Here is a 21,997-nt window from a genome sequence, read left to right on the forward strand (position 1 = left end):
TATATACAGTATATATATTTATATCATTAATTTTGTTAATTTTTTTTAAAACTATTTAATTGTTTGTGTTGTGTTAATTGGTTTTTTTTAAATTTTATTATTATTATTATAAGATATATAATAATTAATTATTTTAATAACTATGACACACAATGTAAAATTAATTGATCCAATGGTCTTATTATATATATATACAAATTTTATGTATTACCTCACATTATGGTTATTAATTATTATTACAATTATCTCTTTTTAATTTCAATTGGTAATTAATATTATGATGATAATTGTTATTTTGTTTGATATACAGTATACATATATAAATGTTTATTTTTTATTTATTTTATTATTATTATTATATATATATATTAATTTTATTTTAGGCTTGTTTTATGAAATGCTTATTTTGTAATTATAATATAAAGTATATATAAACCATTTACTGATAATTTAAATAATTTAATTTTCATGAAGAATTGTAATATATATTATAAATATATAAAAAATGTAATTAAATATAATTAAAGTAAAATGATAATTATTATTTTAATTATTATCATAAAAAAATATAATTATGAAAAATGTTTTTAAATCACTTCAGAGTTTAATAGTTTTTTGTAATATAATTTAAAACTTTTATTAATATTCAACTTAAATGACGAATAAAATTGTTTTTCTTTAAATAATTAAATCCTTTTTATTTTATACAATATATTCAAAAACAAAAAAATATATATGAATTTACTATTTGTACGTAAAATCATCAAAAAAAAATTTTTTTACATATATTAACCAATAAATCATTTGATTATCAAATTGTTAAGTATTTTTAAATTTTTAAAAAATAATAATTATCTATAAATTTAAGTAATTTAAGCTATTTATGACATTAGACGTCATTTATAGACATTTATTAAATGTGTTAATCACGTGATCTATTGGTTAGTGTTTATTAGGGAAAGAAATCTTTAGTTTTTTTATTCAAAGATATTCCCGAAGACATCAAATCCGAAGTGAAGACACACGCCATCAATGAGTGGCCGATTTATTGCCGCCGGTTTTCGACAAGACATTGAGTCGTTGTTCAGTCGGTTCATTAGCGGCGACGATGGAGACGATCGGCCAACAAATGAGACAACAATCTCTGCGACCGACGCCGGTCTAGACGTAAAGCCCGATCCGAAAGTGGTGTCACTTCGGTTCAGTCGATTCTGTCAACTGTGGCGTCAAATGAACTTTTCCTATGTCTTTAGTCTTCGCCAAAATGTGAACGAATTGCGCGAATTTATCGACGAAATCTTTGTCGAAGTTTTGCCCAATGTTTCCGATGACCACCGATTGGAGCGACGGGTTTGCGCTCTCTATCTGTTGTATTCTCTGTATTGTAAACAACCGAAAATGTCGGACAACTCATCGTTGACATCGACCTCCAAACAAAAGATCAGAATTAACTTTTCCTATTTGGAACAAATTCGTTGTCTGATCCAGACTTGCAAAGAGTTGGAACAGATGGACGTGTGTTACGTATGGTATAAGATGTTGGCTATCGGTGCCGTCCATTTCGTTCACGTTTCCCGATTGATGGGTCCGCTATACATAAGGAACAGTCGGGTGACGAGCGAAACACAAACCAAAACCGACTTTCTTATCGATCAATTCAAGGTTTGGATTTTTTTACTGGACATCACATATCAACTAATTATTTATTAATTAATTTAATTAATTATTATTACAATAATAGACTTCATTGTATCCACCGTTTGACGAATTGTCGCACATTCACGAAAAGTATCGCACAATGAAAGAGGAGTTGACTGACGACACTCCCGACTTACAACAGTTGGATCAGATTCAGGACAACATATTCGAGTTGAGTAAAGCAAAAATGGATAATCTGGTCAAAGAGTTTATCAATGCATCGACAAAGACATCGAGTGGACTCAATGTCTCGACAAGAATGGACGCCGAAGACGACTCGGAGGACAGCGACGAATCGAATAATGTATCGATTGGTGAAAAGCGAAGAAGATTGAGACAAAAGGCCGCTTCGTTTGGTAAATCAGCCAAAACTGCATGCAATGAGAACAATGCCACCAATTCTACTGAAACGGCGTCTGTAGGCCCTAAAAGAGGTCGACCTAAAGTGGCCAAACTTACCGATGATGTCTAGTATTTTTTTAATGGCAATCTCATCTAAGTATACAGTACTATATATTATTATTAATTGATATTATTTATTTTAAATATTATATATATATATATTTACTATATATTATATATATTTTTTAGATTAATTTTTATTATTTATTTAGATGTAAATTACTATTAATTAATTAATTAATTAAGTTATTGACTAATCAATTACCTGTAAATCCATTGGTTTTTCTGATTATGACCCCTATATATATATACTGTATATTTAAATAGGGAGAGTATCAATTATTATATTCAATAGAAATTAAAAGGCCTAATAATAATAATAATACTACCGGTACTAATAATAGCCAATTTTTGGCACTTAAAAAATGATTTTTAAAAAATTTCAAACAATTTCATTACTAATAATTACACCCTTAATATACAGTATAAATCTGATCTATTTATTTATATAAAACATTGGGTCATAATCTCAAAACCATTGGATAGCATATTATATAACATTTGATTGAATATAATGTTAATTTCGAATAATTAATAAATAAAATAAAAATTATTTTCTTAATTAAATGTTTTTTTATTTATTCAATTTAATTGTTAAACAAAAATCGTCTCTTTTAAACAACGACGGGAACCACAGGTTTGGCCGATTCCTTCGACTCGGAATAGGGCTGAGCGGGTACTGTCTCATCCTTGGGCTCAACAATGTTAACGTTGTCGGGCAGCGGTAGTTTCGGTCCCTTTTTGCCGGTGATATCCCACGACAACATGATTTTAACCTATTTTTTTTAAATAAAAACAAATTTATTATTATCTACCAATTTTGACCATAAACTGATGGTTGACTTACTTTAATACCCAACACTCCCTGTCGTAGAAGTACGTGTCGGACAGCAGTGTCTACGTAGTCGTTGGTGGGCTGACCGGAATGAATCATCCATCCGTCCACAAACTTCATACTCTTGGCCCGCTGTCCACGAAGTTTACCGCTGACCACAACTTCGCAACCTTTGGCACCCGATTCCATAATGAATCGCAGGACACCATAGCAGGCCCGGCGAACGGCAAGACCGCCGATCAGTTTGTATCGCAACGATTCGCACTGAGCGATAGCGCACAGTCCTCTGTCCGATACTTTCTCGGCGTACATCTGTTGGTCAATGAAAACAAAAATAAGAAACATTAGACATGAGTTTCGAGCGGTTAAGTTAATTACTGACCTCAACGGTGCCCTCTTGAAAGTTAAACCGTTTCTGTACAACACTGGTCAACTCGCGAATGCGGCGGCCCTTCTCGCCCAACACCGATTGCGTACGAGTGGCCAAAATGATGATTTCGGTGCGCGCGGGAGACATCCGTACTTCGACACCGCTGTAACCATCTTCGGCCAGTTCGCGACGCAAAAACTCGTCCAACTCAGCCTTGAAGATGCCGTCGGCTACAAACTGGACACAAAACAAAGTCGGTCAGTGACGGCAATGGCCATCAACGGCGGTAAATGACACTTACTTTTCGCTTCTTTGATATCGCTTTAGCCATAGTTTCAAAAGGAAAAGGAAGTCTTCAGAGACACAGTTTTACTAAACACTGACTGACTGTAAGCGTGTTTGGAGTCAAACACAAAATACGTCCAATAATTTGTGTATTAAACTAATTATTTAATCGCAAAAAACGTAACACTAATACATGTTTTAGTTTATAACCCTTTAAAACATATTAAACACAATTAATGTATATTTTAATCCAATAGTAGAATCAATATTAATATTAATTAGTTGTTAATCGAGTGTTACGTTTGTTTTAAATATTTTTTATTAGATTTTGATTTATAATACATTAAATGTTTGTAACGATAGCGCCATCTATTGTGTGAACACTATTGAAGTCTATATTAATATATTTATTTCATATTTAATTCAATGTATTTTTATTATATTTATTGAGTGTTTTATAATAAATGAAAATACATAGCATTGCAGTGAAAACAACAATTCATTCATTCATTAATTTATTTTTAATAATCAGAAAAAAACTTATTATTTATTTATTATTTTATTTACACAACAATTGATTGATTGAATCACCGATTGATTTGATTGTCAGCGGATTGTTGTCTGTTTGTTGGAAGTGTTGGCCAAAAGAGTGTCATCACTGGTTTGGATCAGACAATATTGTTTGGTTTTGATATTGTTTTGTTTATTTTATTTTTTTGGTGACAAACTCGAGGTCGACGATACCAATCTGTTGGCCGCACAATGAGTTTTACATCGGATGAGGTATCAAATTGAGTGATAATTAAAGTTATTATTCTTCGTCTTCTACTTCTTCTTCTTCTTCTTCATTGTCTTTATCTTTTTGTTTTTATCATATTTTAGGTAAATTTTTTGGTCTACCGGTATCTCCAGGAGTCCGGCTTCAGTCATTCGGCTTTCGTTTTCGGCGTTGAGTCGCATATCGCACAGTCCAATATCAACGGAGCTCTGGTACCGCCGGCCGCTTTGCTGTCGATCATCCAAAAGGGTCTACAGTTTACCGAAGCCGAGATCAGTATCGGCGAAGACGGTGTCGAACGACAAATCGATTCGTTATCACTGATCGATGCCGTAATGCCCGATGTGGTCATTACTCGCCAACGAGAGCTCAACTCTCGAGCTGTCGCCGAAAGTAAGGACGTTGTCATGAGTGAAGACAATGCAACCAAAACGGCTGACGAACCGAACGCCGCAGCAAATACTAACGCTAACGCCAATAATAATACGCCGGTTACCCAACAACCGGCCGCTACTGCCGCCACCGCCGCCGCTGCGAACACATTACAAGAATCGACAAACAATATTGAGATACCGGCGTCGCGGGCCACTGTTCTTCGTGGACACGAAAGCGAAGTATTCATATGCGCCTGGAATCCGGCTTCAGATTTGTTGGCCTCGGGTTCGGGCGATTCAACGGCCAGAATCTGGAATATGAGTGAATCGACACAAACAGCACAACAACTTGTTTTGAGACATTGCATCCAAAAGGGGTACCGATTGAAAATATGATCACATTTTTCAATTTATATAACAGTTTTCTTTGTTTTCTTTATATTTAGCGGCACTGAAGTTCCGTCGAATAAAGACGTGACTTCATTGGATTGGAATTCAGACGGAACACTACTGGCCACCGGCAGTTACGACGGATTTGCACGCATTTGGACTACTGATGGCCGACTGGCGTCAACTCTTGGCCAACACAAGGGACCAATATTTGCTCTGAAGTGGAATAAAAAAGGAAACTATATTTTGAGCGCTGGAGTCGACAAAACGGTTCGACAATATTCATAATTACGTAAATTATAGTCATTATCACTACTTGTTTCTCATATTTTTTTAGACAATCATATGGGACGCATCTACCGGTCAGTGTACCCAACAGTTTGCCTATCATATGGCACCGGCACTGGACGTGGACTGGCAAACCAATGTATCGTTTGCCTCCTGTTCCACCGATATGTGTATTCATGTCTGTAAATTGGGTGCCGACAAACCAATCAAAACATTTAGAGGTCATTCAAACGAAGTGAATGCCATCAAATGGTGTCCATCGGGTTCGCTGTTGGCCTCGTGTTCTGACGACATGACTCTGAAGATATGGTCCATGAAAGAGGACAATTGTGTTCATGATCTACAGGCCCATCAAAAAGAGATTTATACAATAAAATGGTCGCCCACCGGACCCAACACTCATAATCCGAATTTGCCGCTCATTTTGGCGTCGGCTTCGTTTGATTCTACCGTAAGACTGTGGGAAGTAGAGAGAGGAACCTGTATTTACACCCTTACCAAACACTCGGAACCGGTATATTCGGTAGCATTTAGTCCGGATGGCCGTTTTCTGGCTTCGGGCAGTTTCGACAAGTGTGTACACATTTGGTCAACACAAAGCGGACAATTAGTGCATTCATATAAGGGAACGGGAGGTATATTCGAGGTGTGCTGGAATGCCAGAGGCGATAAAGTTGGCGCCAGTGCTTCGGATGGATCGGTAAATATATACTATATATATATAAATATTAATTTAAAATAATAATTATATATTTTTATTTCAGGTGTTTGTTTTGGATCTTAGAAAGTGAATAATTTAAGATTTTATTACTATTTTATACTTATAATAATCATTTATATACCCTATTATTCCTTTTTTTAATCATTGGTTTTAAACAAATCCTTAAAAAAACTCATTTGAACATTAAATTAAAATAAATAACAAATTATAAATTAATAAAAATTTAATTTTCGGTAAATTATAAATAAAGTTTTTTGTAAATATTTGTTAAATTATTTTTGTTTTGTGTTGAGTCTAAAAATATCACAATTAAGTAAAATATAGTATTATATAAATTAAAAACAATTAGTTATGAAAGAGTTTTGAATGTAAAACATGTGTCTCTTTAAGACAGTTATCACTGTTTCTGGCGAAACATTTTTTATAATAAATAGCAATCAAATGTCCGACAACTTTGTTTGACTGATCAAAATAGTTGGACACAACAAAACTGTTAGCATTTTGGGCGTCAATGTAATGGATTTGGACGAAACCCGACGCTCCCTTCAATTCATAGACTAATAGTCTATCTGTTGTCAACAGTATTACTAAAACTCTTTTGTTGTCCAATAAGACCGTATCTATTTGAAAGACTTCGGTGTCGACGATTTGTTGCACTTCCAGAAGTTGTTTGTCGAGACCTAATGCATATCTATAGATTCTGACCATCGGTTTGTGTGTCAGCGATGTACTCCTTTCCGATGCAAATAAATAAAACATTGATTGTAAAGGAATTTCGACAAAATGTATGGCATAGGGATTGAGGAATCGTATGGTTTGAAAGGAATGATCAAAATGAGACAATTGTGTCGACCAGTCGCTGATCACAATGTCTGACATCACTTGTCTTGTTTGCCACGAATTAATTGAAGCCATTAGAGTGCGATTATATGTAGTACTCGAAACAATTGAATACTAAATAAAAAAAATAAAAGTTAAATAAATACAAAAATTTAATACATTTCAAAAATTTATACCTGATTTCTTCCAGGCAATGGAACCATTTCTTTCAGAAATATTTTTCCATCAATAAAATTGCGGCACAAAACTGACGATTGACTTAACAAACCGTTGACTACAGGTGTGGCCATCAAAAGACATGCATTTTTATTATATTCATCGATAACTTTGATATCGGAAACACTTTGACTATGTATTGAAGCAATCATTTTATATGAATTTTGATTGCCATCGAAGACAAACAATTGATTAATCTGTGGTCCGCTTCCGAATTGTAAGAATTGAGTCATTTTGTTAAGTTTAAGACATTGTTCCCAATTGTGAACATTCCTAGAGTTGGCTACTATGACAAAGTGATGTCCATTTGACACAAATTTTGTTATAATGTTGGTATCGATAGCGTATAGTTTTGTCAACAATTTATAGCCACTGACAGTATTGGTGTAAATATTGATTTCTTGACATCCATTGTTGAGATACTGACCGACAATAAACAGATGTTGTGAACGTGTATTTTGATACGACAGAAGTGGTGGACCAAATGGGATGACAGCATTCAATTCATAGTAAGCCAATCGATTGCTTTGTTGATCCAATGCCTGTTGAACTAAACCAATCTGTTTGTCCTCAAAGTCGAGTTTGTTTTTCAAGTCATTCAGATTAAAGGGAAGTCCAATAAAGTAGTGAAGTTCGTTAAGATCTACGCCATCGACTTTACCAAAAGCGCGGACATTGTTGACAGTCAGTGGAGATTTGAATGTTTTTATTGTATTAATTGAATTATTATATCCTTTGAGTACAAGATTTTGTGCCAAATCTCCAATTATTATGTGATTAATAGTCTTTGAAATAATGTCTGCATTGACTCTCAAATCATGATTTAATATTTTTTCTCCGATAATCACTTGATTTCCATAATTTAATAGAAAAGTTTTTTCGCTGACATTGAATCCATTTAAAAGATTAACTATCAAGTGATCCACTTCTATACTATTCATATGTTTTGGTCCAATGATATTATTATTGGCATTGTTTTTCATGACTGCATTCTTCATCATTTCTGACAGATCCACACCATTGATGGTTTTGCCGTCTTTTATGATCATATTATTAGTGACGACAATGTTTTCGGCAAAAATCTTTGGAACTGTAATCACATTATCTCTTCCTCTTAACATTAAATCGTTGACCAAATGAAGACCATTAATGCGTTTATTCAAAACATTTAAATCCTTATCAAAATAAACATCGCTTTCAAATGTAAAGTCACCAGTAATTACTTGATCTCCAAATGTCTTCAAAACATTGGCATCAAATTCCTTCAAATTAATACCATTGATGGTTGCATTTTGTGTCACAATATTTCCCTTTATTTTAAGACCTTTCTTAAGATTTAAATCATTGAGAAAAACCAGTTGTGAACCAACAGTTTGATCGCGTGTTAAACTCATATAATTGTTGGCAAAATCTTCGATACGAAATCCAGCCACAGATTTCTTGACAATAATTGGTCCATTGATAACAAGTTTTCGGAAATGTTTGATTCCCGTGACATTCGATGGTTCGTCAACTTTAAGTACACTTCGGATAAACTCATCGATATTGACTCCATTGACATCTGACCGGAGATTTAGCGGTCCTTTTATTAAGACATTACCGGTTACTTGTGTCGGACCAAATAAATTCTGTTGATTTTGTCGGACAGTTGTACGGCACAAGTCTTCAACTACTACTCCATCAACAGTTCCTTTGACATATAGGTGTTCATTACCGCTAAAACCCGTTACAAAATGAATTCGTCCATTAATTATATTATCACCATTGAGAACAACTGCTTCTTTGTCCAAATCTATTCCCTGAATTCGTCCCTTAAGTTTAATGTGTCCTAATATATAAACAAATGAAAAATATTAATTTAATAATAATGTTATTAATTTTAATAACTATTAACTAAATCATTACCAGTTGAGTGTACCGGTCCTGAAAAATGTGTGTCCTTCTCAAACATTGCCGATTCAAATAATTTTACGGTACTATTATTGACAACATTTAGATTAATTCCATTAATAATAGGATTCTTCATTCGGATATTGTCATCCACTTTAAGATTTCGTTCAAAAACAATATTAGAATTGATTGTCTGTTTCATGTCCTGCAAAAGCCAGTTGTGTTTGAGCTCATAATCGGTCACATTATCGAAATTGTCGAGAAATTTAACGGCACTAATAGTAACGGGCGATACAAATGTTTTTGGACCGACAATCACTTGAGGAATATCCACAACAACTGCATCAGACATAAGAGCTCTTAGATTGACTCCATTTATAGATTTTGTTCCAAAATTTGTTTGTTTCGGAATCATAATTGTGTCGACATTAAGACGTGCGGTCACTGTCTGTGGTTTGTCGTATTGAAGAGTATTTTCGTACAGATCTTTCATATGAACGTCGTTTATAAGTTGAGAATCAAAGCTTTCGGTATTAAGATCACCATATATTTGGACATTAGTGAAGGTTTTGGGCGCAGATATCACTTGATCTCCATTTAACAAAACAATGTCATTCATTGGAATTTTATTAATATTATTAGTCTTTAAATTCTTGACCAACAAGTTATTCAAAAATGTTTTCTCTCCAGTGATCACTTGATTACCATTATTGAGTAGAGTGTCGCCAACAAAGAAGTCAAAGTCGATTCCGTTTATTTGTTTGACATTAATATTGTCATTCAATTTGATTCCGTTGGCAAATATCTTGTGGCCAGTGATTACTTGCGCTGTATTCTTAGTCACCAAATCTTTGCCTATTTTTTTGTTAATAATTTCAGACTAATTAGTAATCAAAATTCAACAAAAAAATATTTAATTTTTTTTAATAAATACCAATATTCAGTCCATTAATTGATTGACTCTGAAGACCGGCGAAAAAAACATTATTCATCTCAAAGTGTGGAAAGCCATCGATACGACTGTCAGTCAATTTCAACGCTTTGTTGTAGAGATCATCCAATTTCAGATTATTGATCGTCGATCGGACAGCGAGTCCGCCATCAAAAAACGCGTCGCCACGGATCTCCAGGTTATTGAAATGTTGCGGTGAGTTTCGGGTCAAAAGTAATCGCTTAAATAATGACAATTTAACGCCATCGACAGTTCCACGGACCAGATTGTTACCGTTCAAATGTATTGTATTGAATGTTTTCGGACCCGAAACCACTTGTTCCCGGGTCTTAGACATGATATCCAAATTGCCGTTAACCAATCCGATACCATTGATCGAATGCAACACTTCTGTCCGATCCAAACGTGTCGGCTTCAGAAATTGTTTGGCCGACGCTATGAACGTATTCTCATTTGTCAATATAACATCACTGGGAATCTTGACGCCATTGATCAGTCCATCGACCATAAGATTTCTACCGACAACAATATCGGTGAAATCAATTTGTCCAGAAATTTCTTCATCACCGTATGTCCACAAGACATTCTTCCATAATTCCATGATATCGATGCCATCAATTGTCGAGCCGTTAGCCATTATAAGATCATTAAGATCTAGATTGTTAAATGCCTTTTGTCCTCTTATAATATAATTGTCATCTTTAGTGACCATTTCGTTGAAAAATTTGTCGATATTTATATCATTGACCGGTCCGTTCACACGAAGACTGTTTAGACGTACACCAGCTTTAAATGTAATACTATTATTGATAATTTGGTCGCCAGTTGTCAACAAAACTGTTGATGGATTTATAATTTGTTCATTTATTCGATTCAATACAACCACTTGTTTAGCGTTCAAATCTTTGGCAAATGTCTTGGGCGCCAATATTTCGTGATTACCACTTCTAGTGACAATAGTATCGGTGTTTACGTCATTTAGCAAACCATTTAATATGATATTATTGTCAACTTTCATGTGTTGAAAGTGCATCGGCTGTTGAATATTTTGGTCGACATTTAGCGGTACAATATCTGCGGCCAATCCTTCAATGTTATCGTTGTTGAGGACTTTGGTGTCGATTCGTTGAAAATAACAGTCCATATCTGGCCGACATTCAAAAGTAGCCGATTTGAACGTTTGCGGTGCAGTAATAATTTGGTCGCCATCGGTACGCATGGCATTGGATAACAGGTCAATGAGCTGACCTAATTGTGCGTGAGCTTTGGTGATCTCCTCATCCAATTTGACCAATTCGTCAATTATTCGATGACTTAGTTCATCGCCATTGGATGCATCAACAATAACGGGTGTGGTCAGTGAACCGATGTCAAGATCGGACAAAACAAGATCATCATTGATAACTATCGGCTCGATTTGGTCGACAAAAAACGTATCCTTCAGCAATGGCATCAACGTTTCGACACCAAATTGTCTGACCTGTTGTTCAGTGGCCTCACACCAGCCTAGACTCTGTTTATGCCATTCACCCAATGGATTCTCGTAGACAAACTCGAGCCGAAACATATGACCGGACGGATGGCGCGGATTACTAACAAATAGAACACCGGTTCGTTCAAAGGATAGATAAGCGTAATGAAGTGATACCACTCCTGGACTCATAACACCACTCGTATATTGAACCGAAGTTTCCACAAAATGCCATCCATTGTACTGATATAAATGTACGGCCTGATGCATGTTGGCCACGGCCAGCACAAACTGGCCATCGGGACCGGTATATGTTTTGATTTGTGTGGCGCCAACAGTTGCCAAACACTGGAACGGAACAAATTTGTCGTCAGAATACTTGTAGATCACCGAATTGACATCGTATTTGGGTTTTCCGTGTCTCATATCGAAATTGTTGGCAACGGCCAGAAAATACTCTCTATGGTGACCTGAGCCGAACGTAAAAAACTCCCAATCGATGGCACCGAACGTACGTATTCGCTGAAATGAACGCCACTTTTTCGTGTCGATATCCAAACGGAATATCTCAGAATCGACTTCCATATTGTTGGGACCGGCCTTATGGTTGGCAACGGCCAGATATTCGTAACTGTGTATATTGAAAGCGCAGATATCTTTAACAAAATAGGTGGTCATCTCCGAATACCGATCGAAATAGGTTCCCGTCCAGGTATACGTATAGGTTTCCGATTTAAAACTTTTTACCGATTCGGGTCCGTACGAGTTAGCGATTGCTAAATGATGCGAATTGTCAGTCGGCGACCTCCACATAGATATTGCCGTCGGGTATTTGCTGTTAACAGTGTGATGCTCTTTAGTTACTTTACGATTAAATTTATTTATGGCCAACACGTTAGTACCATCGCGATTGCCTACATCGGCCACCAAAACAAAGAGATTATCTTCATTCAGATCCTTATCTTTGTCGACAAATGCAACCACTTTTTGCGGTATCGATAGATCCCAAGTTGTCATTTGATTGCGTTGCCATCCGACCGGTGTTAGCGGACCGACGCTCACTTTGGCCTTACGGTTGCCGGTCGGCTGCGAAACGCATATGCCATATGTCTGGTTATTGAAGCTGATGGTCGTAAAGTCAATCGGATGATCACAGGTAGGCATACGCGGTATAATGGCTCGCAATCGGTGCACACCCTATCAATTTAGAGGACAATTTAAATTACCGGTAAATTAAATAGATATAAATTTTTGCAATCAATTACTTTGTCGGCAAACCAATCGCTTCCGACGATAGGCGGCGACTGAAGTGGCGAACGCTTGTGACGATTCAAACCCGATGTCTCATCCAAACCATTGTCGCCGTCGACTAAATTGTGCGCTATTTTCAGTTGTCTTAAATAATCTTTAGCCACATTGTCGATGAAATCTTAAGATAAACAAAATGTAAATCAAAAATTAAGACGATTGGATCCAATATACTAATTGTATTTGTTTTAATTAAACAAAAATTATACCCAATTGTTGATCATCAGTGGTAAACAACGATTGAATGTCATCTTCATCATTGATGGCCGGCTCAACATATTCTTCTTGTTGTTGTTGACCACTAACAATGGCCACCAATAATACGATTACCGATAGAAAAAGTTTGGTCATCGATGTCGATGTTGTTGTTGTGGTTATCATTGCTGATGAAAATCAATATTCAAATTGTATGGTATTTGTGGTCTACTTGTATGCAATCAAACCACACAAATGACTGTAAACTTTGTGGTAAAGCTTTTCAATAGTGAGACTAATATTTAAACCAAAAAAAAAAAAAATTAAAAATCATTTCATTGCAAACTTCAATGTCATTCAGTTTTTTTAGTAAATTATATTCATTCATACAGTTTGTACGTTAATAAGTCATTAATATATGAATAATAATATTAATATTAATATACAAATAATGTTTAAACTATTTTTAATTAATAATTAATTATTAATATGAATCCCGGAATTTAATCTAACTATTGACTATAATGTTGACTAATTTATAAGCTGTAAACTATAAAATGATACTTATTTTATTTGGTTTTAAACTTGTAATTAACTTTAATGATAATTATTTAAATTATAATTGTGTTGTTATTAAGCAAATTAAAATTACTAAAAAAAATATGATCTAATATACCCTAAATTTTTTTTATTGTATTTAAATATTGTATTCTATAGATTAATATTTTTTTTAATTATCAATATTTGATATAAATATAACAAAAATAAGTTTACATACAAATATTTAATAACAAATATACAGTATTATTTTTATACATTTATAAAAAATGATTTTAATTAATTTAAAAATATTAAATACTGTCTATTTAGATAATTAAAACTAATTTAATATTTGCTATCAATAATAATTTTATCATTTTTATTTTTAAAAAATCAATAGACTAATCAATAAATATTGCATTTTTAGTTTTATTTATTAGCTTTTAATATTTTAAGTATATTAATGATTACATTAAAAACTACTATAATATAAATTGTAAATTATATTGTTATACATAATACCTTAAATAATAATACAATATTATAAATAAATAACAAAAATAGTTTAATTGAAAAAAAATTATAAATGTTTATCAATTAATTAATTTACAATATATATAAGTATATATTCTAAATTACAATTAAAATTTATATTCATACAATTTTGTATTATAATAACAATTTTAAAATTTATATCATAGTCATGCGATAAAGGCACCGGGATGTGTTGCCTGGAGACAGCACATAAATAAATTATATCCCAGATTTCAATATACTTATAATATTTTTGTAAAAAGTAAGTTAATGGAGAGATAAGAGAGAGAGAGAGAGAGAGAGAGAGAGAGAGAGAGAGAGAGAGAGAGAGAGAGAGAGAGAGAGAGAGAGAGAGAGATGATTACTTATATATATATATATATGCTAAAGATATGTTACAATAATTTTGTTAACTTTATTGTTGCTGTTGTTGTCTTACATATTTGTTTTCTGTATTTGTTGTATCGTTTATAATACAACAAATCCCATAGAAAAACAAAAAAAATAAATAAAAACAATTGTTATAAGTTATGTGCGAAAAATACTAATTACACTGTAATATAGATTTTTTGTGTGTTTTTTTTGGTTTATGTAATGGTGTGTATGTTTGCTAATCAATAAAATAAGATGCAATTACTTATAACTTATTTTTTTCGATAATTTATTTTGCTCTGTTTGTTTGTATATATGTATGTATTTAAGTATGTGTGTGTGTGTGTGTGTGTGTGTGTGTGTGTGTGTGTGTGTGTGTGTGTTTGTGTGACGTAATATTAAAGCACTGGGATGAGTTAGTGTGAGTGGAAACGGAGATAAAGAGAGAGAGAGAGAGAGAAGAGAGAGAGAGAGAGAGAGAGAGAGAGAGAGAGAGAGAGAGAGAGAGAGAGAGAGAGAGAGAGAGAGAGAGAGAGGGAGTGAGAGAGAGGGAGTGAGAGCCTACAGAATATATTATAGATTCAATTGCAATAATAATAGCAAATACACAGAATCTGTTTGAAAACGTCAACTAATAACTGTATTATACGATATACAGAATATTATAGTATTGTATGAATGTATGTATGTATTGCTATGTTTACGTCAATGGCTTTTGTTTAATATATTTCAACATTTGGATCAACTCATCGACCCTATTGTTTAGACACTTCAACACATTGACACAAACATACAGACAACTGGGTTTATGCCTCTAAGATCTATTATTATGGGTATATTTATGAGGACAATAATTTTTTGATAAAATTATAATATTATATTTATAATTAAAAATAATTTATTATTTTTAATGTGTGACAGTGTGTGTGTGTTTGATGTGTGCTATAAAGCATATAATAAAATCCATTTTAGCATTTTTTTAAGTCCATTGATTTTGAAGAAGTAGATTATTATTATTATTATTATTATTATTATTATTATTATTACTCTAACATTATTGATTTACATGTAATACAAACAAAAAATCAAACAATGTGTAAATGTTTATTACAGTTTAGTAAAACTTGAAAATCAATATTAACAAAAAATACATACACTTAAGTATATGTAGAGTATTTAATTTATCCCATTGAACGTCATAAAAAAATTCTGTACTTTTAATAATAATAAAAAAATAATTATATCTGTTATTTGTAAAATTTATATATATATATATATAATTTAAGTATTTTCTTATTTAGTCATATACTGTTCGAATGCAAAACTATTTTCGCTTTATTTGCATATTATTAAATTTTATATAATTAAAAAACTATTATATTTTTATTAATTATATAATCGTAATTTAATTCTCAATCATATCTTCATTTGTCTGAAAAATTTTGAATACCGTCGACTAACAACTTCCCTTGTTTTTGAAGCGGTAAACTCATTGACACCGATTTTGACCACTTTCCGATTTTTGAATTTTTTGCCACCAAAGAAGTATCTTATTAATCAAAACTAATAGTAATTTGACAAAGCAATATTTGCTGTATAAAATGATTAATCAACCATTTTAATTCATGGTATAAATCCATTGAAATTTTAAATTAAAATAATTGTTACCATATTTTGATATGCTTTTCCTATTGGTAATGAGTTAAATTTAAATAGAACCTAATTAAATGTCACATATCTTTAGCCTATTACAGCTGAAAGTTTTTTAAAAATTAATCAATCAAAACATACTATCTCTTATATTAATTTTCTTTAAAATCTTGGATTTATCTAAATTATTTCTTTATTATTTTATAATTTTAAGTTTGAATGGTTTTCCAGAACTTTCTTAGTAATATACTTCTACATCTTTCATTTTTATTATTTTTATTAAGCTTGATAAGAGATTACATTTAAGGCTTTAGAATAAGCATTATTAAAATTTTAGGCCGCCAGCGTATCGTTAATTATCCGACGATATTCATAGTTTATGGCATATCTTAAACAGATGTCATGTGATGTCAGGCATTATTACTGATCCATTTGAACATATATAACAAATATTTAATTATACATTTTAAGACTAGATATCAAAGTTTATAATAGGCAAAAAATTATTTTTTAAATATAGCAATAAGTCACAGAAAAACTTAGTTACTTTTAAGAATACCAAAAAACGAAAATACTTTTGCATTCTAACAGTATATATATATATATATATATATATATATAATAATAATAATAATAATAATAATAATAATATATAGCAAAGCACAACAATAAAACATTGTTGACATTTAGATAAACTTTGACCTCAATTTTGATGAACACATAAACTATTTATAGTCTATTTATAAATCTAACACTTACGGTATAGTGCTATTGTACTTAAACTAAGATACAATTTACACACATAGTCTAAAAATATATCTATAAATTATATACTGTATATAATATCATTGATATATTATATTAAAATAATAATGTCGTATAGTATGAATCATATGATATGATGCTGTATAACACACTGTATAACAGTATACAGTAGCCTATACTGTATAATAATAATATACTATAAATATAATTAAATTCTATACAAATAGTGAATGAAATAGCATTATATCATTAATACAATATTAATGCTAATAATAATCATAATCTCTATATTATATAAATCTAGTATATATGTTTTTAATTATCAATATCATTATTTTTTATAAATGCTGATATATACAGTATATAAAAATATAATATATTTTTTAAAAAATCAATAAAACATTTGTGTAATTATTGTAATTAAGAAAAGTAATATTTTTATCTATATATTATCAGTTTTACGTATTTAATTATCTTGTTTATTAGTTAGTATATTTTTGTAAAAAAAGTTAACCTATTTATATTATTGTTATTAAATTAATTTAATAAAATATATTTTAACTGATAATTTATTTAAGTTAATTTATCAAAACTAAATAAATATATAGTATTTAAAAAACAAGAAAAAAATAAAGATAAAATTAATGTTAATTTTGAATTATTCTCTCTAATTTTGTTATTATTAAATAAAATCAAAATCAAAATCACATTCATTATAAATAATATTAGATTTATTATATTATTGATTATGTTAATTGAAAATATTTAATATAACTATTTGTTTAATATAAAACTTTTTTAAGCTATTTTTTTAAAAAAAACTCTACACTTTATGAAATTATAGTAAATGTTAATATTATATTGTATACTGTACTGTTAGACTGACCACCCATACAGGTGCCGCCTGTATTATACAGGAATAAAGTGTCTAATACAGGTGACAGGAAAGGGCTAACCTGTATAATAAAATATGTAAAACTAATTGATTAATAAAAGTATAAAATAACTATGAATTAAGTTTTGTTAGTAAAAAATTGCTTGTATTTTTAAAAGTTTACAGTTACAGTTAAAAGTTACAGTTTAAATATTTCAAAAATTTTTTTAAATATAAAAAATTTATAAATATTTCTAAAATAGTTCATGTTCAATATAAAATAATTTCAACTTTTTATATAATTATAGCATCTAAATTAAATTTATTAATTAAAATTATAAATATATACGAATATATTGTTATTTAAGTACAGGTTAACATACAGGAATATAATATTTAATATACAGGAAAATACAGGTGAAAATAATAATTTTATACTATTATACAGGTTTACTAATAAATTGGGTGGTCAGTCTATGTACTGTACTTACCAATAATGTTAATATCACAAATAATCAATTGTAAGCTTTAATTTTATTCAAATGAAACATAATAGTAGTCAATATTAGTAGTAGTTTTATCAATGAAATGAATTATTCAATAAGTAATTTAGTAGTAAAAGTCAATATAATTTCTAATACAATATATATATACTGTATATAAATTATATTGTATACGATTAGTATTCAATTTTTGTTGTTTCAATATTTAAATAACTTCAAATTCAATATGAATTTAATTATTTATAGTAAACGGTCGACAAAATCAATCATTTATATAAATTTATATATATTTATATAAAGTAATAAAAAAAACTAAAGACTCTTTTTTCAAATAGGTTTTATTGTAGAAAAAATAGTTTAACTATAAACAATGTGTGTGTGTATGTGTGTCACATAAAATGTAATATTGCGACAAAAAAAATGTTTTACATAATTTTTTGGAATTATAATTATATAATTTATATATATATTTATATAATATATTTAGAATATTCTGCATATAATTATTGGGAATATTTGTTTGTTTTTTTGTAAGATTCTTAATTTAAATATATATTTAAATATATATCAATATATATTGATGTATAAATGAAATTTTTTAATATTATGGCACAATAGGTTTGTGTGTGTGTTATATGTGTTTGAATAGGTTCACAAAGTACCGGTATATGTTGTTTATGCCTATAATACATGAGTTATTTATATTTATTATTTAATTATTAATATTAATATTTATTTATTTTTTATAAACAATCAATCATTTGTTTTTAATTCAATATATATTTATAATTTATATTTACATTATTATTATTATTAATTTTTAATAAGATAGTAGTAGTTACTAAAATTTATTTAATACAAGCTTATAATATGAATTAAACATACAATTTATAATTTTAATAAATAGTCAAACAAATTATTAGCACAAATTTTTTTTTAACTATTATTATATGTTAGAGACAACTTGTGTTTTTTAACTATTAGTTTATTTTAATATAAAACAAACCCATTATTAATATTATTTTGTAAATATTTTACATTTATTAGAAAGTTATTTGTAATATTAATGAAATTATTATTTATTTTATATATAGTTGTGTGTATATATGTATAAAAATGTATTATTATTATTATTAATGCTAAACGTTTTATAATTTAACAATTATTAACATTTAATAATTTATATATATTATGTAAATAATTATTTAAAAATAACAAATAAACAGACAATAATTATTGAAATCTACAAATAATGAAAAAAACTTCATATACAGTATAAATTATAATAATAAATATTAAAAAGTTATTTTCATAAATATAACAATAAATAAATATCAATAATAAATAATAATTCATATATGTATTTATATTAATAATATGATTAATATTTTGTAATAATAAAATGAGTGCTTATATTTTGTTTTAAAAAAAATTCATTTGCTTTGATTGTATTATCAAATACTTCAAATACTTATTAAAAGTATTACCATTTTTTTAAAAAAAGAAAAAACAATCGTTTTTGTTATATATATTGTATAAAATGATTTAATTTTTAAAACACTAGATTATTATTATTTTGATGCAGGGTTTAAATTAAAACCACTAGTTTTGATCAACAAAAAAAAGTTAATGACACAAATTTTTATTGCACTGATCTATCAAACATACAGTTATCTATCATATATATCATCATTAATATCATCGATTAGTTAACTGTATAGATAAATGTTATTATATAATATAACAATTGTAACAAAACTTTTTTTTTCATTTATATATAGAGAGAGTATTTAGTTTTGGTCCAAATTTATTGGATGTTTCATATTTTATAATAATCACATCCAACAGTCTTAAGAATCAATAGTTTATTAAACTTAATAATTATTTGATAATATTATGATCCAAAACTGTTTTGATGTATCGCATGTATGATATAAATAAAATATGTGCTGAAAAAAGTAGATATATATAGTATATATATATATATATATATATATATATATATATATATAGAGAGAGAGAGAGAGAGAGAGATCATCTGAACTAGGAGTAGATAAGAGGCGATGTTGTGATAAATTGTTTTTCTTTTAAATATATATATATAGTAATACATATAACAACAAACATTATATTAATGAAATAATTTAAATATAATATATTAAATAAATATATATACATATGAATTGATTATATAATTTGTTGTTATTGTTGTTGTGCCTAAAACTATCACTTCAACTATCATCACATTCAGCCACTATTGGCCGTTGCGGTGATTTTGCAATCGTTTCGTTGGTCACCGTCGTTGTAGTAGTAGTAGTAGTGTTGGTGGTTGTTGTAGTTGTTGGTGATGTTGTTGTTGTTGTAGTAGTTTCGTGGCTTATTATCAGATCCTTGTATAGTTCCGACTGTAGGAACCGTAGGTAGGCGTCCGATTCTAGTAGTCCCTGAATTTTGCGCTGAGCCAAGTCAAACATATTGCGGGCCGGTGTGGCCAAAGTTTGCATAATAACTGTCCTTAATTTTGGATCCAAATTAACCTATAAATTTGATGAACAAACAAACAAAATTTGTTTATTATTATATGTTTGAGCTTAAAATATGATATAATAATAATAATAATAATTTAATTATAATATATAAATTTTGTTGCTGTTGTTGTTTTTTTGCGATATTATCAAAAAATTTTAAATAATATATTATTAGCTAACGCATGAAAAAGTTTTTGTTTTGTTGTTTTTTATTATAAATTTCTAATTAATACTTTTATCTCTCACGATAAATATCACGTACGATAAATATTTTTATATATGATTTTCAATTTCAATAATCTATGTTAATGATTTGTAAACAAAATTATTATATTTAATAATATAATAATCATAATAATAAAATTGAAATGTTAAACGACCACAATAATAGTCAATGTTGATAATAATAATATTTATTTAATCGTATTATATTATTATTATTATTATTATTATTAGATTGAATAATAATTTTAATAATAATAATAAAAGTCGAGGAAATGAAATTTTTGTTTTTATATATACCCGGAATTATTCATATAATCTATTAATATATTAAATACAGAATATATATATAGAACTATAGATTATAAATAAGGAAATTATTTATATACAGAATTTTATGTATTAAACAGATAGTAATTTGTAATAAAAAAATTGACATTATATGAAACAAATGTGTTGTCAGCTTTTACTTTATTTAAATCAATTATATATATATATATATATATTATTCATAATATATTAATATTATTTATTTCTATTTTTATAAATCAAATAAACGAGTATACAAATAAACAGGAAATCTAATTGCTTAATATGCATATTTTTATGTAAACATTTTCTTATTAATAATATAATTAAAAATTTCTACGTAAATCAATGCATTAATTTATTTATTTTGTTGATTAATTAATAAATATATATATATTCTATATAAATAACAAAAACAATAAAAGCGATTGTTTTATAAAAAACAAATTGATTGCAATATTAAGGGTTTCCCATAAGTGTGGTTTCTGGCACTTAGTCTAAAAATTTTGTTTTTTTTTGGTTTTTTTAAATAAATTTTTAAACACATAGTTATACTGAATTATATATATTTAAAACAGCTAACAACAACAAAAAACAAAAATAAATGTTTGTTAAGACTACCAGTGA

The 21,997-nt window shown here is 29.3% G+C and overlaps 5 protein-coding genes across 5 annotated transcripts in view; 2 read left to right on the plus strand and 3 right to left on the minus strand.

Moving 5' to 3' along the window:
• The first annotated feature begins 908 nt into the window (after positions 1-908).
• On the plus strand, positions 909-2,225 carry LOC128956276 (uncharacterized). The gene is made up of 2 exons (XM_054301970.1): positions 909-1,662; positions 1,742-2,225. The coding sequence occupies exons 1-2, from the start codon at positions 1,033-1,035 to the stop codon at positions 2,168-2,170; spliced, it is 1,059 nt and encodes a 352-aa protein (XP_054157945.1). The 5' UTR covers positions 909-1,032; the 3' UTR covers positions 2,171-2,225.
• A 471-nt stretch (positions 2,226-2,696) lies between these two features.
• The window catches only part of LOC128956278 (40S ribosomal protein S3-A-like), a 195,722-nt gene continuing 176,421 nt past the window's right edge, over positions 2,697-21,997 (minus strand). Inside the window, exons 2-5 of the mRNA XM_054301972.1 lie at positions 3,667-3,713; positions 3,378-3,602; positions 3,008-3,307; positions 2,697-2,936 (exon numbers count right to left, since the gene is read on the minus strand). Of these exons, the coding sequence (XP_054157947.1) occupies positions 2,775-2,936; positions 3,008-3,307; positions 3,378-3,602; positions 3,667-3,696 (717 nt within the window). The 5' untranslated portion in view covers positions 3,697-3,713 and the 3' untranslated portion in view covers positions 2,697-2,774. The remainder of the gene's footprint in view (positions 2,937-3,007; positions 3,308-3,377; positions 3,603-3,666; positions 3,714-21,997) is intronic.
• On the plus strand, positions 4,180-6,325 carry LOC128956270 (F-box-like/WD repeat-containing protein TBL1X). Its single transcript, XM_054301964.1, has 5 exons — positions 4,180-4,433; positions 4,533-5,179; positions 5,249-5,462; positions 5,530-6,180; positions 6,245-6,325. Exons 1-5 carry the CDS (start codon positions 4,413-4,415, stop codon positions 6,269-6,271), a joined length of 1,560 nt encoding a protein of 519 aa, XP_054157939.1. The 5' UTR covers positions 4,180-4,412; the 3' UTR covers positions 6,272-6,325.
• Positions 6,493-13,388, minus strand: LOC128956264 (uncharacterized). The gene is made up of 6 exons (XM_054301957.1): positions 13,088-13,388; positions 12,836-12,999; positions 10,082-12,767; positions 9,163-10,002; positions 7,218-9,085; positions 6,493-7,155 (listed from the first exon to the last, which is right to left on the minus strand). The coding sequence occupies exons 1-6, from the start codon at positions 13,257-13,259 to the stop codon at positions 6,547-6,549; spliced, it is 6,339 nt and encodes a 2,112-aa protein (XP_054157932.1). The 5' UTR covers positions 13,260-13,388; the 3' UTR covers positions 6,493-6,546.
• LOC128955595 (ras guanine nucleotide exchange factor R-like) overlaps positions 20,505-21,997 on the minus strand; it is a 39,005-nt gene continuing 37,512 nt past the window's right edge. Inside the window, exon 9 of the mRNA XM_054301268.1 lies at positions 20,505-20,848. Coding sequence (XP_054157243.1) covers positions 20,543-20,848 — 306 coding nt within the window. The 3' untranslated portion in view covers positions 20,505-20,542. The remainder of the gene's footprint in view (positions 20,849-21,997) is intronic.

The sequence above is a fragment of the Oppia nitens genome, unplaced genomic scaffold, assembly GCF_028296485.1.
Source record: "Oppia nitens isolate AA-2021 unplaced genomic scaffold, nextdenovo-longstitch-racon4-pilon3 scaffold2_pilon_pilon_pilon, whole genome shotgun sequence".
NCBI classification, from domain to species: Eukaryota; Metazoa; Arthropoda; class Arachnida; order Sarcoptiformes; family Oppiidae; genus Oppia; species Oppia nitens.